The 15,566-nt window shown below is 35.2% G+C and overlaps 1 protein-coding gene across 1 annotated transcript in view; it reads left to right on the plus strand.

Moving 5' to 3' along the window:
• The window catches only part of LOC107562641 (FERM domain-containing protein 3-like), a 55,088-nt gene extending 54,062 nt beyond the window's left edge, over nt 1–1,026 (plus strand). The window contains exon 13 of the mRNA XM_016247315.1: nt 849–1,026. Coding sequence (XP_016102801.1) covers nt 849–1,026 — 178 coding nt within the window. The remainder of the gene's footprint in view (nt 1–848) is intronic.
• The last annotated feature ends 14,540 nt before the right edge of the window (nt 1,027–15,566 follow it).

Consider the following 15,566-nt stretch of genomic DNA (forward strand, 5'->3'; position numbering starts at 1 on the left):
ACTTGTTGGGTCTTTCCCAAAAAGACTCATGGCTGTATTCGATCAAAAGGGTGCTTCTACTAAATACTGAGCAAAGGGTCTGAATACTTAGGACCATGTGATATTTCAGTTTTTTTTTTTTAATAAATCTGCAAAAATGTCAACAATTCTGTGTTTTTCTGTCAATATGGGGTGCTGTGTGTACATTAATGAGGAAAAAAAATTAACTTAAATGATTTTAGCAAATGGCTGCAATATAACAAAGAGTGAAAATTTTAAGGGGGTCTGAATACTTTCCGTACCCACTGTATGTATGCATGTATGTAATGACAAAGGTAAATAATAAAATATTTTATATAGTGATACCAGCAACACTTATGGAATAGAGAAGTCAAAATAATCAGAAAGTGGAACTGACAAGCATAATAACATAATTACAAGTAAAAGAGACATATTTAAATATAAACAAAATATAAAATATTTTAAGGACCAGTTGTCACTATTAACTATCATGTATATTACTAGCATATTGGCTGTTTATTAGTATTTATAAAGCACATATTAATGGCTTATTCTGCAGGACCATATTTTAGTTCCCTTAATCTCTACCCCAGCTACTACCTTACTAACTATTAATAAACAGCACATTAGGAGTTTAATGAGGCAAAAGTCGTAGTTAACAGTAAGTTAATATTTAGAATTGGAGCTTAAAGTCTTGTATTGTGAACATGATATTATGTCCACATAGTCTACATCAAACATCTTCATCAATCAAACTTTTCTCTTTTCCTTTTTTTTTTTGACTTTCACTTCAGAAGTTCATGTTTTAACATTTTTTGTCTCTGTGTCTGTTTCTATGGCTGTTTCAGGTCTCAGTTTGGTCAAAGCAGAAGCTTTTCTTCACTCAGTCATAAACAGCTGATAATGAACATGGAGCCTCTCCTACCAGCATTGAGCTCCAGCAGGGAAAACAGAGACTCCTCCGCTAACAACGGTAACACACCTGCATACATATACACATTAACAGTGCACCTTTCTCCCCTGTAAAGATCTTTACCCCTAAAAAAATGAAAAGTACTTTAAAAAAAATACTAACAAATATGATTCTGATCCATACACGAGACTCTAGTCATATTAGTATTCTAGCAAGCTGTTTTTATTCTACAAGAAGGTGAAACCTTGCATGAAAAAATGACCCGGTGCACCTTTAAAATAGACGGTGTTGCCAGGTATAACACCCTCAGTTCTCCAGGGATCTGTTCAGATTGAGCCGATGAGCTGCTGGTATCTGTAGAGACTCCAATCAGAGCTTGTGAATCTCCCAGCTGACGGCATGTTAGCAGTGATTAATACGAGGCATGCTCAGGCTTGAGCTGATTGAGGTGTGCCTTAAAGCAATGACACACAACTACACACATGATCATGATCATGAAGATAGAAGTTGCTGGTTTAATGAAGTCTGTAAACTGAATCAATTAGCTGTTTAAACTGGAGTCATTGAGGCTGAGTGAAGAAGGAGCAGGACTAGACGTGGAGTCCGTGTGAGGAGACCTGAGGCTGCTTTATCAATGCTAAGCCCTTCACAGATCCAGTTACCAGAGGACAGGACAAGCTTTAAGGACTGAATGTCACACTGGCCCTTCTCAGAAGTTCCCTTCACATCCTGTATGAAAACAATGTGCTTGCTAAAACAGGCTACCACTACTACACTATAAGAAATAGTGAAATTTACAGTTAAAATCTGGCAGATTTGGTTGCTAGAACTTTACCATAAAAATATGGTAGCAACATTTTAAGTTTGACAGATTGGACTTAAATTTACTGTAAAAATGCATATTTCATTTACTGATACTGAATCTACTGAAGTACTAAAATCAGTTTTGAACTTTATAATATACTGACAACCACCTTATAAACGGATGATAAACGGTGATGAATCAAAGTTCATCACAAGTAATCTTTCCACAAGTTGCGGTAAATACTAATATAAAGAAGGTGCTCAGTGTCATTCACACAAATACTAAACACCACCATGACACTAAAATAATACAATGAACATTAATTTAACAACATTAGATGTAAGATAAAACCCTAATGTACATAGCTGATAACAAAAAGAAGAAATATGTGACACGGGGAATTCTGGGTATGTCAATTTATTTATTTTTGTTACTCTGTAAATTATTAGATGACTTGTTATTGTTCATTTCCAAACTCTATAAATTGTAGTATTTTACTAAATTACATTAAATGTATCATTAGATTTATTATAGTTTTTCACCATATATAGTAAGGAAACTTGCTACTAACCAATTAACAGGTTTTTACAGTAGCATTTTTACATTTTTAGTCTTTTACCGTTAAAATTATGATCATTTTTACAGTGTAGATATTGATCATAGATAGAGATTGGAACAAACTAGTTTATTTTACTAATTTTAAACTTGCTAAGTCTGCTAAAACTCGACAGAAATGCACTATAAACCTATTTAGCTACTTGTCATTAAATTAGATTTGATATGTTTTTTTTTTTTTTTTTCATTGTTCTGGTATGATTTTTGGTGTTTTTGTGCAGTACCGAATCACTAGGGATTGAGTTGTAGAGTCAAACTGTTTCAGTTTCCACCCAGGACAGCAGTGACTCATACTTGAAAATCTGGCTTCTCTTTGGTGCCATGAATTTGTCAGACTCTTGGCCAGGTTTTGTGTGTGTCTTTGCACCCCATGTGCTCTGTTACCCAGTTTCTGTCTCTCGTGTTTTTAGTTAATTGTTCCCAGGTGTTTCCAATGTTGATTGTCATTAGTTCCAGGTGTCCCTCGTCTTCCCCTCATCAGTTCCTGTGTATTTAAAGTGTGTTCCAGTTCTTGTTCTTTGTCAGCCGTTGAATGTCATTCTGTCGTCCTGATGTGTCGAGTCCTGTGATCCCCACCCTTGGTTAATAAAACCCTTTTGATTTATTCTACTCCGTGTCTCCTCGCTCCTTCATTCCTGTGTTCCTCGTGTGTGAAACGTGACAGAACGGCTGACCAAGACTGTAAGCGGCGTTCCTTCTCTCGTGTTTTGTTTTTGTGTTTGAACAGTCTTTTGTTTTCCTTTTTCTCCCCTGTTTGTCTCCGCGGTATGAAGACCCCCCTTCTGTGAAGCGTGCTGGCTGCGCCGTTGTCTAGCCTGCCAGCCGGGGTTTTCTCCAGCCCGCTGACTGGGCCGATGTCAAGCCCACCAGCCGGGGCTTCCTCCAGCCCGCTGGCCACGTCATTGTCAAGCCTGCCGGCCGTGGCTCTCTCCAGCCTGCCGGGCTCACCGAAGACAAGCCTACCGGCCGCCCAGATGTCGGCTTGCCAGCCACGCCGAGTCAAGTTCACCGGCCATTCCGATGGCAAGCCCGTTGCACATTCAGATGCCCGCCAGCCGGGGCTATCTCCAGCCCACTGACCAGGCCGATATCAAGCCCGTCAGCCGGGGCTATCTCCAGCCCGCTGGTCACGCATATGGCAAGCCCACCGGACTTTAATATGGCAAGCCCTAGGACGTTCAGCACTCTCACCCGCCAACCACGCTTTTTCCCCCCGATCCAGAAGAGGAAACTAGGGGTGAGGAGAAGGGTGTCGGCTCCTACCCCAGAGCTCGCTCCAGTGTTGGCCCAGAACACGCCTTTTCCCCCCGATCCAGAAGAGGAGACTAGGGGTGGGGAGAAGGGTGTCGGCTTCAGTCCCAGAGCTCGCTCTAGTGTCGGCCCAGGCCCCAGAGTTCGCTCCAGTGTGGACCCAGACCACACCCGTTCCCCCCGATCCAGAAGAGGAAACTAGGGGCGAGGAGAAGGGTGTCGGCTGGGGCCCCAGAGTTCATTCCAGTGTCAGCCCAGGCCCCAGAGCATAGCCCACGGAGGGCTCCAGATCCCCAGTCAAGCCCATGGAGGGCTCCAGATCCCCCGTCGAGCCCAAGAAAGGCTCCCGATCCCCAGTTCAGCCTAGGAAGGTCTGTCTCTCGTGTTTTTAGTTCATTGTTCCCAGGTGTTTCCAATGTTGATTGCCATTAGTTCCAGGTGTCCCTCGTCTTCCTCTGATCAGTTCCTGTGTATTTAAAGTGTGTTCCAGTTCTTGTTCTTTGTCAGCCGTTGAATGTCATCCTGTCGTCCTGATGTGTCGAGTCCTGTGATCCCCAGCCTTGGTTAAGAAAACCATTTTGATTTATTCTACTCTGTCTCATCGCTCCTTCGTTTCTGTGTTCCTCGTGTGTGAAACGTGACAGAATTCATCAGCATAATGCTAAAGAAGCTTCTGGCTTTTTAGAGTGGAAATTTACAACTCAAGCAAGTGAAATCAACATGGCTTTTGATTAAAATAAACCATTTGTTGGCTCACCTCTTAGATATTATAGTGGCTTTGCAGGTTGATTTGTTAGATTAGAAAACATTAATGCTGATCTGCTTTGCGTGAGAAATAGTTAACTTGTCTTTGAGTCTTACACGGTGTTGTTTTTGATTGTTTTGCACCACAACAGTTCATTCAGTAACACTTATGTTGTTACAAACTGACATTACTTTGTTCTGTAAAACACTAAAAGATAATTTTAGCAGAATGTGCAAGCTGCTGTTTTCCATACCATGAAATTGGTTAGTGATTTATACTGCCAAACCAAAAAGAAACAACATAATTGTATAAATGCATAAATTCTATAAATCTATGCGATAAGCTTTGTGTGAGGAAAAGACAATTTAAGAGCTCATAAGTTCTCAAATCTCATTTGTGGTCAGTTATATATATATATATATATATATATATTTATTAGAGCTGTCTATCGATTACAATTTTTAATTGAATTAATTACATGATATGGCTATTAATTATTCTAATTAATTGCTAATTAAATGTGGCCATGAAAATACTCCCAAAATATAATTTAAAGCTATTATTGTGTTACATGAGAAAAGTATCAGTAGACATTACAAAAGCTTTAGAAATAAATATTTTGATCAACTTAAAATGTATTACACATTTAGGCAACCATAAACTATAGAACATAAAAGAAGATAATCTGAGAAACATCTCAGTATTTTTTGTTCATACAGTGAAAGTCATTGGTAACCAAATCAGCTTGGTTACTAACAGTCGTCAAAATACCTTCATGTTCCACAAAAGAAAGAAAGTCATACAGGTTTGAAACGACATGAGGGTGAGTAAATGATGACAGAATTTTCATTTTTGGGTGAACTATCACTTTATTTTTTATTTTTAATGAAAGTATACTTTGAATAAGAAACTAAAACTGCCAGTAGGTGATGGTAAATGTCTTTATGAGAAAGTCATTGAGTCATTCATTCATTCGATTCGTTCAAACTGCTGATTCATTCAGGAATTAAGTAAATGGCTCTCTTTATGAATGGGCCATTGAATCATTGGTTCACCCGGTTCATTCAAAACATGGATTCATTCAGAAACAAGTGTTGCTCAGAAATGCACAACAGTTATGCTGTGGCTTTATAGGTCATATTTTCATTGGCAAAATTTATCAAAAACAGAAAATATTGTGTTTAAAATGTCACACAATAACTTCTTATTTACACAACTGTTTTATAAAATCACATTTGCACTCGTGCTATTCAAGACAAAAACAAATCTCGTAATATTCGTGATATATTGTGATATTACACTCGCTGCTTGTTTGATATTGCTTAAAGGGGTCATATGATGCGATTTCAATTTTCCTTTCTCTTTGGAGTGTTACAAGCTGTTCATGCTTAGATAAGATCCCTAAAGTTGCAAAGACTAAAGTCTCAAACCCAAAGAGATATTCTTTATAAAAGTTAAGACTCGTCCTCGCCCTCCTAAAACGCCTCGTTTAAACACACCCCCACATGTCTACATCACTGTGTGGGTAGATTTGAATAGCACCGCCCAAATGTTCACGCAAAGAAAGAAGGCAAAACTTTTATTCTTGCTGTAGTATTGTTTCTGCAGCCACCGCCATGTCGTGGAGATGCTGTGTTTCATTGTGAAAGCGAAACTACTTTGTTTGGCCTTCCAAAAGAGGACACGACTAGAAATCAGTGGTTAAGTTGTATTTACAACACTGTTCTAGAACACTTCAACCCAAATATTCAGATGTGTGCAACTCATTTTACGGAGGACAAAGGACTGTTTCCTGGGAGAGTGGACTACAATGCCGGCTGTTCTGACAAATAATGTTGACTCACAGCCTGGAAGTACGTTTTCATATTTAAAGAATTTGAATTAGAGTAGCGCTTACTGTTTGTGGTTTCTCCGATCACAAATGCAGACATGGTTTTATGTTTATGTGGCGCAATGCAACGCAATGCGTAAAAAGACAGTATAAGTCATTATAATCCGTAATTATGTCCCCACTGGATGCAACAAATGCCTCGTTTATAATGGGTTTTAATGTTTTTGTCTAGTCGCTCCAGCCGGGACACGGCATCACAGTATGGTAAGGGGCCTAACATTTCCGTCACATGCTTGAGGTATTCGGCCAATCACAATGCACTGGATAGCTGGCCAATCACAGCACGCCTCGCTTTTCAGACCGATGAGCTTTGTAAAAATCGATGCGTTTCAGAAAGGCGGGGCATAGAGGAGAAACAATAATGTACAGTATGTAGAAAATAATGTGTTTTTTTTTTTACCTTAAACCGCATAAACACATTTCATTACACCAAATATACAAAATAATGTTCTTTTTTAGCAACATCATATGACCCCTTTAGCTATATAATATGATAAAAATATGAGACAAAAACTCATGCTGGGGCTTTTTTTTTTGGCCCAATATTTTGAATTTTAGGGCGCATAACTGCATTCATGGACTATCCCGCAGTGCATCATGTTTGTCAGAAGGCAACTGTTGGCTGGGGCCGAGTGGGCGCGTTAACTGCGTTAACATATTTTCACCGCTTTATTGTTTCAGAACAAATTAAGTAAATTAGTGTGTTACATTTTTATATACAAACTTTCCGTTTACTTGTGAGAGCCAATGGTGAAAACGAAGTGCACTTGTGGTGTACTTCAAATATTAAAAGTAAAATTAATATATTTTTAATATATTTGAAATGTACTAAATTGCAACTTCATTTCAAATATATAATTGCATATATGTACATGCATGATGTACAAGTTTCAATAGCAATGACATTAAAGTATATTTTAGTTGATCATAAATGCTGTTGAATACATTGAACAGTACACCATATTTCAAAGACAATACAATCATGAAATTACATATAAAGATGTACTTAAGTCCTACTTAAGCATGTCAAAAACCACTCTTAAGTTCAACTTATTGCATTTAATATAAATGTAAACTATTATGCATTTTCATTTAATTGCAGATAATATACAAGTGTCAAATTATTAGCTCACTAAAGTATATTATGTTAAAGTACATAATTTCTGTAATAAGAACTGTTTTGTTCTTTTTCACATGGAAGTACCTCACCATGAACTCAGCTTTTGCCTTTGTTTTTGTAAAGAAAAGAAAATAATTTTTTGTGGTAATCAACATTATTCATAAAATACTATCAATTGTGCTTAGCTTGTATTCAACCCAGAATATTCCGGCGAATGAGATTTTTTAGCTCCAGTGGAGAGGAAAATTATTCTGCTCTGTTATTCCATTAATATCTGGTCATGGATTATTAATAAAATAATAAAAGGAGTCAGAGGTTGTTCGGGGTCTACAGCAGGACATCTCAGAGCTGGATACGTGTGATGTCTGCTGACTGTATTGTACTCCGGACTGGATCTTTTCTCCATAACCGTTCGCTGTGATTAGCAAAGCCTTGTGCTATGACTGATGCTGTATAAATAGCTCATCCTGCATTTGGGCTGATCCGGCCTTAATGCCCTGACTTTGTTCACATGTCCGCTATCCGGTGAAGTAAAGGGGCTGGCAGGACCCCATCCTATGAGCTTTAACCCACCCAGAAGAATCAGAGACAGTGTTTGACATAATTTAAGCCAGCAAGACCCGTGAGAAGGTCACTGTGCTGTGAGTTTGAGGTGGATTGAGAGGGAGCTGTCGAGGGCTCAGATATGGAGGTTTTCGGAGAGCAGGAGGAGCGTGTGGTGGCTCGTGAAACGGTTGCTGAGGAAGCTCTACGGGAGGAGGATGTAGATGAGGTTCTGAACGCGGCTCTGGATGAGAATTTGGAGGAGCGAGTGGATGCCATACGCTGTCAGGTGAAGATCACCACACGTCACAACCTGCAGCTCCGCATGGCCAACTACACAGCACGAGACGTCTACGTGCGGCTGCTCGGCCATGGAGATCGCATCTCAGGAACCGGTATGGAAGCTCCCAAAGTCCTGCAGAAATGATGGTTTCCCAGTGTTAGCATCTAAAATTGTGATTTTAAAGGTGGACTAGATGCAGGATCATTCCTACTTCATTTCTTCATTGAATAGCAATTTTGCATCATTCTGAAAACATAAAGAGATGGTTCATCCCAAAATGAAAATTCTGTCATCCATTTACTTACCTCATATCATTCCAAAGTTGTTCCGAATGTTAAAAAAGAAGATATTCTGAAAACTGTCTTATGTGTTTTTTTTGTCCGTTCAGTGGACGTCAGTGGTCACTAAAATTGTTTGGTTACCAACATTCTTCAAAATATCTTCTTATGTGTTCTGCAGGAATAAGTAAGCCATACAGGTTTGGAATAACATGAGGATGAGTAAACGATGACTGATCTTGGAGATCTATTCTTTTAAAGCAGCCGGAAACTCTTGACTCTACTGAAAAGCAGGATTTAGCTTGACAATGAAATACATGATTCAATTAAACACAGCATAAACATAATGCTACAACTTGTGCAAATGCACATGTGGACTTGAATTAAATGGACAGTTCACTCAAAAATGAAAATTCTGTCATTTACTCACCCTTTTGTCGTTCCAAACCCGTATGAATTTCTCAATTCTGTTGAGCGCAAAAGAAGATATTTTGAAGAATGTAACAGTTGACGGCAGCCATTGACTTCCATAGTATTTGTTTTCATATGCCTCCTTTTTGCTTGACATTAGTTGGTAACATGTCAAGATGTCATGCAAAGTCTCTATTTAAACATGCAGGAAGATGTCAGTGTTTACCTATAGCAGGTGTGTTTATCGTATCTTTCACAAAAAGTAGGGTATTTTCTCCATACTATGGAAGTCATTGGTGACCGTCATCTGTTTGGTTATTCACATTCTTCAGAATATCTTCTTTTGTGCTCAACAGAAGAGAGAAACTCATACAGGTTTGGGACAGCTTTTAATTTTTGGGTGAACTGTCCCTTTCAGTGATGTGGCAGTCAGAATGTCTAAGTCATGTTGTGAATATGTTCTTTCCATAACACTAAAACACACACACACACACACACACACACACACACTCAGGATATTGTAGTAAAATATTATAGTCATTATTATATCATTTCAGGAGGAGGAGGACATATTTACATTCATACATTTGAATTTATAAATGTCTTAATATTTAATTTATTTTTGCATTTTCTTATCAAATACATTTCTATTTTCTGCAACTAAAATTTTAAGATTTACAATAGAGTAAAATGAGTGAATGTACCATGAAATAATGACTAAATGTAATATATGTTTCATCAGAAGACAAGGACTATGACAATAATTTAAATGGAGATGAAAATATGAGTGACTGGGCCATAAAATAAAAATGATTACTCTGTGGCTTACCAAACAGAAATGGTAAAGTAATCAACATAGTTGCAGTTTCAAATAAAAGCATTCAAAGGCATTAACTTCTATTTAAATGAATTTTTTAAGTTTTATGTAATTTGTTGCGTAGACAATGAGCCATTTTCTTGAGAAAATGAAAAAATCAATTTCTCTGTGCTTTGCTGTTATGACACATCATAGGAGGGGAGGGCATGCCAACTTTAGTTTCAAATGACATTCTTCTCTTGTCTTTTTCTTTTTATGTCTTTCACATTGTTTAAGAAAATCACCCTCTGATTTAATTATTGTTGCATCTACCTGTTGCCATGGTAGCCATGATGATGGTCTGTTGCTAGTGACGACTGTTGCCTCCTCCTGGGCTAAATGGGTCTGTATGTGTCGCTATGGTGACATCTTCTCTTTGCCCATATTGCCTGCATCTACTCACTTAAGTGTGTTTCTGTAGAAGCTGTTCAATAGATAACTCATGATTATCCAATTAGTTTGACTAATCTTACATTTCAGGAACTGTTAATTGGCTGTCAGTGCTGATGCCCTGAAATCTGGTACATCCTGTCAATGCTGGATCATTCAGTTACCGAGTGTGGAATTCATGCTTTTCATGCAACAATCCAGTTTTTATCTGAAGAGACGGGAATTATTTTTTGATAGTATGTTAAAGTATCATTGTGAAATGTGAGGATGGTTACATCAGATGACGTTGCAGAGCTCTCTGTGTGTTAGAGAATAGTTGCATGCAGCATCGACGTCACTGACAACTTAGCCGGGAGACTTGTCTTAATCCACACTAGTCAGGCAGCTGGGTCTATATTTAGACTGGACTTGTCCAAAGAACACAGCCGTGCCTCTCAACTGCTGGATAAACACACATACAGCATAAACGCAAAAAGAGAAATATTATTATTTTAATATTTTATTCCATTTTATTTTTTATTTTATATATGTATTAATTATTATTATATACATCAAAATCAGATTCTAGCTATTATCCCTAAGAATTTATTTAAATATAGATAAGTTTCTTGTTGTATCATTCAGTTTCATTGTGCCTTGTAATAAATCAGACATGACAATTGTGTAAACAATAGTTTGTTATAGTTAACTGAAACTAAAGCCATAAAACATGTTTCATAACTTGAAATAACGTTAACTAAAATGTACTGGAAATGAATTATTTCAGCTAGTTCCTGAAATAAAACTATACAGACATATTTTTAATAAACAAAAATTGATAAAAATTACAAAACCACACAACCAAATTTCTAAAATGAAAATGAAAACTGTAAAGTAAAAACTAATTCAAAATATTTATAAAAATTACTACAGTAAAACTGCTAAAACAACACTGTCTACAAAATGTATCTTTGAAAATATTATTATAAATAAGTATTCTTACTAAGCAATAGTATTCTTGTGGTTTATGCCAAGTACAATTTTCTTAAAAAGAAAAAAATCATTTCAGTTTTTTACCCCCTCATAAAAGTGCAAACATAATAAAATAGTAAATAAACTTGCTTCTTAAATGGTAGTTATGAATATATGGGTCAATTTGGGTCGTATTTTTAGATTTAGGTAGATTTTTTATTATAATTTTTTTAGACAAATTGTATTATGTGTGTGTGTATGTATGTATGTATGTATATATGTATATATATATATATATATATATATATATATATATATACATATGTATCTCTAAAAATTAGAATGTGGTGGAAAATTTGAACGTTTGAGGTCAGGATTTTTTTTTTTAAAGAAATTAATACTTTTATTCAGCAAGGATGCATTAAATTGATCAAAAGTAACAGTAAAGACATTAATAATATTACAGAAGATTTATGTTTCATATAAACACTGTTCTTTTTATACATTAAAGTATCCTAAAAAATATATCAGGGTTATAAAAAAAATATCAGGGTTTAAAAAAAAAAAAAGGCAGCACAACTGTTTTCAACATTAATATTAATAATAAATGTTTCTTGAGCAGCAAATCAGCATATTAGAGTGATTTCTGGAGGATCATGTGACACTGAAGACTGGAGTAATGATGCTGAAAATTCAGCTTTGATCACAGGAATAAAACACATTTTAAAATATATTAAAACGGGGAAAAAAAACTACTTTAAATTATAATAACATTTCACAGTATTGCTGTTTTTTTACTGTATTTTTGATCAAATAAATGCTTTGGTTCTTCAAACTTCAGCCATAGGAGTCGATGGAATCAATGTATTTACGAAAATAATAAATTCTTATCAGCTCAGGCATCACATACTAGTGAATCATCACACAAATTCTAGACACATTATGACATTGTTACTCATATTTCTGTTTTGCTAGCAGAAATGTTATGGCACTATATCTTAATTTGTCATACTTAAATACTTTCTTTTGTAGACTACTTGTATCTCTTTGATTTGATTCACTTATAATCAGTGAGGCTCACTGTTTAATCGTGTTAGGTTACGCAACCAGCCAACTGGCCTGTAAAACATTTTTGTAAAACAACAATTGGTATTCACATTTGATGCTTGCGAAAGTTCATTTTGGACCCTGAAGCCGGGTTGAGTGTGAAATCTGGTATAAACTCATATGAAGAGTCCATTTGAAATTATTTGATGTCCTTGACTCAATCAACCTCCATAACAACACAAATAAAGCACGTCAAAATGTACAAGAAGCACAGACATGTAATGAGCTCAGACCCGCTTCCCTAAATCAAGACTTAAAAATCAAATCACAGCCATTCGTGTGAGAAGTCAGGATTTAATTTTTTTATTTATTGGTGGAAAAAGAATAGAATTGCAAAATGTAAATTCACAATTCTAAAAAAAAAACCCACTATGAATTGCAAGGTATAAACACCTTTATTTATTTATTTTTTTAATTCTGTGCCAGAAAAAAAGCTTCCATAGCTTTAATTTTATAATCAGTGAAGGGTTTCAGTCATTCATTATATCAAGTATATTTAACTACTATGTATTTAAATTTAATCTTGTGATACAATGCATTTATTTTGTGCATACATGTTTTCACATTGCACTTATATTTAAAAAATGCCTGCATGTAATTACATCTGTAATTAATTTCTGTAATGACACCTATAATTACAAAGTGTTTTGCTTAACAACATGAACACAATAAATATATTTATGCCAAACAATTATTTTATTTATTTATTTTTGTACATAGTAGTTAAAGACACCTAATAGAAAGTGGGATGTAATATTTTCTTACTTTTAAATGATTACATTTTAATCTAATTGCTTATGGATAAATCTTATGTAAAATTTGAAGGACAAAAAAAAAAGACTAAGTTTCAGCCAATAGTAAATAAACATTTAAATCTAGACAAATAAGCTCAAATTTACATTTGATTTCCCATGTTTTTTTGGTCACTGCATAATTCCTACAGTTTCTTTTGTGTTAATTCATAGTTTTAATAACTATTATTATGTTCACATTTTAATAACAGAAGAAAAAGTGTGTCAGAACTTCTCACTGATAGTGTAATCAATCGTCCACATACACTGAATATAGATGTGAACATTAAAACACTGACTAGTTCTCTTTGAGTCTCACACTTCTGCATGTATAACGTCTGTAAATACTGTGAAAAGAAAACGTTCTTCTCATTTCTCGTGCAATCAGCTAGCTCATCTGAGTCTTATTTGTATATGATCATAGGACTATGACAAGGACATGTCAGCTTTTTTCTTTTGTGTTGCGTTCAGGTTTCTCTGGACTTTCAGCTCAGGGTTGAGTCATTTTCATAAAGCAGCCAGAAATCGAAATCAAAATACAACATTAATGCTTTGTTGTGATGCTGCTGTCAATGTTGTGGTTCTCATTGTAATAAAAACATGGCATATGTGGAAAATGTAGATAATAGATAGTCATGCTTTGTGCTTTAATGTGTGTTATCATGACCAATGAGAGCAGAGAAGCAGTGGCCACCTTCAATCAATCTGCTGGATGAAGCCAGTGCTTTAGTGACAGATTGACTATATATATATATATATAGATAGATAGATAGATAGATAGATAGATAGATAGATAGATAGATAGATAGATAGATAATCTTCATTCGCTGTATGGCAGGCTGATTGAATTTGCCCATTAACCTGAACATCTATATCATAGTGTGGCAAAATATAGATGTCCAAACTCATTTGAATTGGCCAGAGGGTGCACATATTTCATATAGCATTCAGAAATGTCATGCACTGGAATTTGTTGTTTATTGTTTTTGTAGCCTTGCTATTCTGTTGCATGATGGGACACAAAGACTTCAACTAAATTCTTTGTTTTGTCTCATATGTTTGGTAGAACTGTGATTTTATTTGCGTACAAAGCAAGCTGAATATTGATAGAAATGGAAATGTTTTTATCCCAGCATTTGTTGACTGAAAAACACAGTTTCCATGTTTTCAGATGTTCGTTATTATGTAATATAATAGTTTGTTGAATTGCAAAACCTTTTTGTTACATGAAATTCATTTTTACAAAACCTGTCAAGAACGTCATATCAGCGTCAGAATTTACCACAAAATCAAATGAATGTTTTGCAAAATATTAATATGAATTATTAGTATTAAGAAAATGATGCCTATATTACATATTGTGAAAAGAAAAATCACCTCAGTGTTTCTGATTAGAAAAACGAAATATTGTTTGTGGACAGCATGATTTTGATTGCTCTCATTACAGTAATGTCAATATAATGAGAATAATCATTGAGAATAATGAGAATTACAAACCAATGAAAACATCCGGATGCATTACAGTAATGAGGATTTGGGAGGAAAATGTCCTTAATTATCATGAGAATAACGTCACAATGCAAAAAAATTCTTAATGGGCCAATAAATAATGTATAATATATTGTACTTTTTTTTCTTCTTCTTTTTAATGTGTTTTCAGGATGAAATATGACCTGGAAAAGTGAAATTAAACCCTTTGGATGACAGTATAGAGTTGTTGTATATGCTGTGATTAAAATCAATCGTCTATTGAGGAAAAAACAAAAAGAAGAAAAAAAGCAACGTTCACCAATTCTTGTCATTTACTTTGAGATCTTGATCAGCGTTTTGTGTTAAACATACCCAGATGATTCTTACATAACATTTCTAAGCACGAAAACCCATTGCCCTTTAAAAACTGATAATTATATAGTAAAAAAGAAAATATGCAAATTAACTGATCATCTGGAAAATGCTTGTACATGTGTTTTTTTTTTCATCTTTAGAGGTTTGAGATCTTTTTGAGTGGTGATTTCACAGCGTATGTGAAATGTGTTTTGTTTGCATGTTTAGCAGCATTATAAATGTTTCAGTTTAAAGCAGTCTGTCATTTAATTTCAAAATAAAACTCTGGGAGTATCAAAAAAAATAAATAAAAAATCAGTTCCCAGATTCACTGGGAATCGCCTTATTAAATTTGTAAAGTGATTTTTGATTGTTTATATACTGCCACAATAAAACTGGAGTGAAAACATTGCAATCTTTATTTTTGCTTATTAAGACTTAAATGTTGCATTTAAGAATGTTGCTTTAATTTTTCTGTTCGATGGCAACAGTGAAATAAGCTTGAAATGAAAACAAAGAAAAAAAGAATTACAAATAAGACATTAGAATTCAGATGTTACTGACATTGTCATTCATATAAGTATGAATTGATTTAACAAATGTTTTCCGCAAGAAAATGTTTTTTAAAAAGTGTGCAGTTTATTTCAGAATATAACATTACATTATGTAGTGAGCATTAAAAGCCAACTGTGCTGTTGTGAAATGCATAAAGCAATGATAATATCCACAAAGGCTTGTCAATCTGTTTTAAAACGTGTCATGACGTTTTCAGCACTGAGTAGAAATATGTAC

Source organism: Sinocyclocheilus grahami, unplaced genomic scaffold (genome assembly GCF_001515645.1).
Source record: "Sinocyclocheilus grahami isolate Dianchi unplaced genomic scaffold, SAMN03320097.WGS_v1.1 scaffold831.1, whole genome shotgun sequence".
Classification (NCBI taxonomy): Eukaryota; Metazoa; Chordata; class Actinopteri; order Cypriniformes; family Cyprinidae; genus Sinocyclocheilus; species Sinocyclocheilus grahami.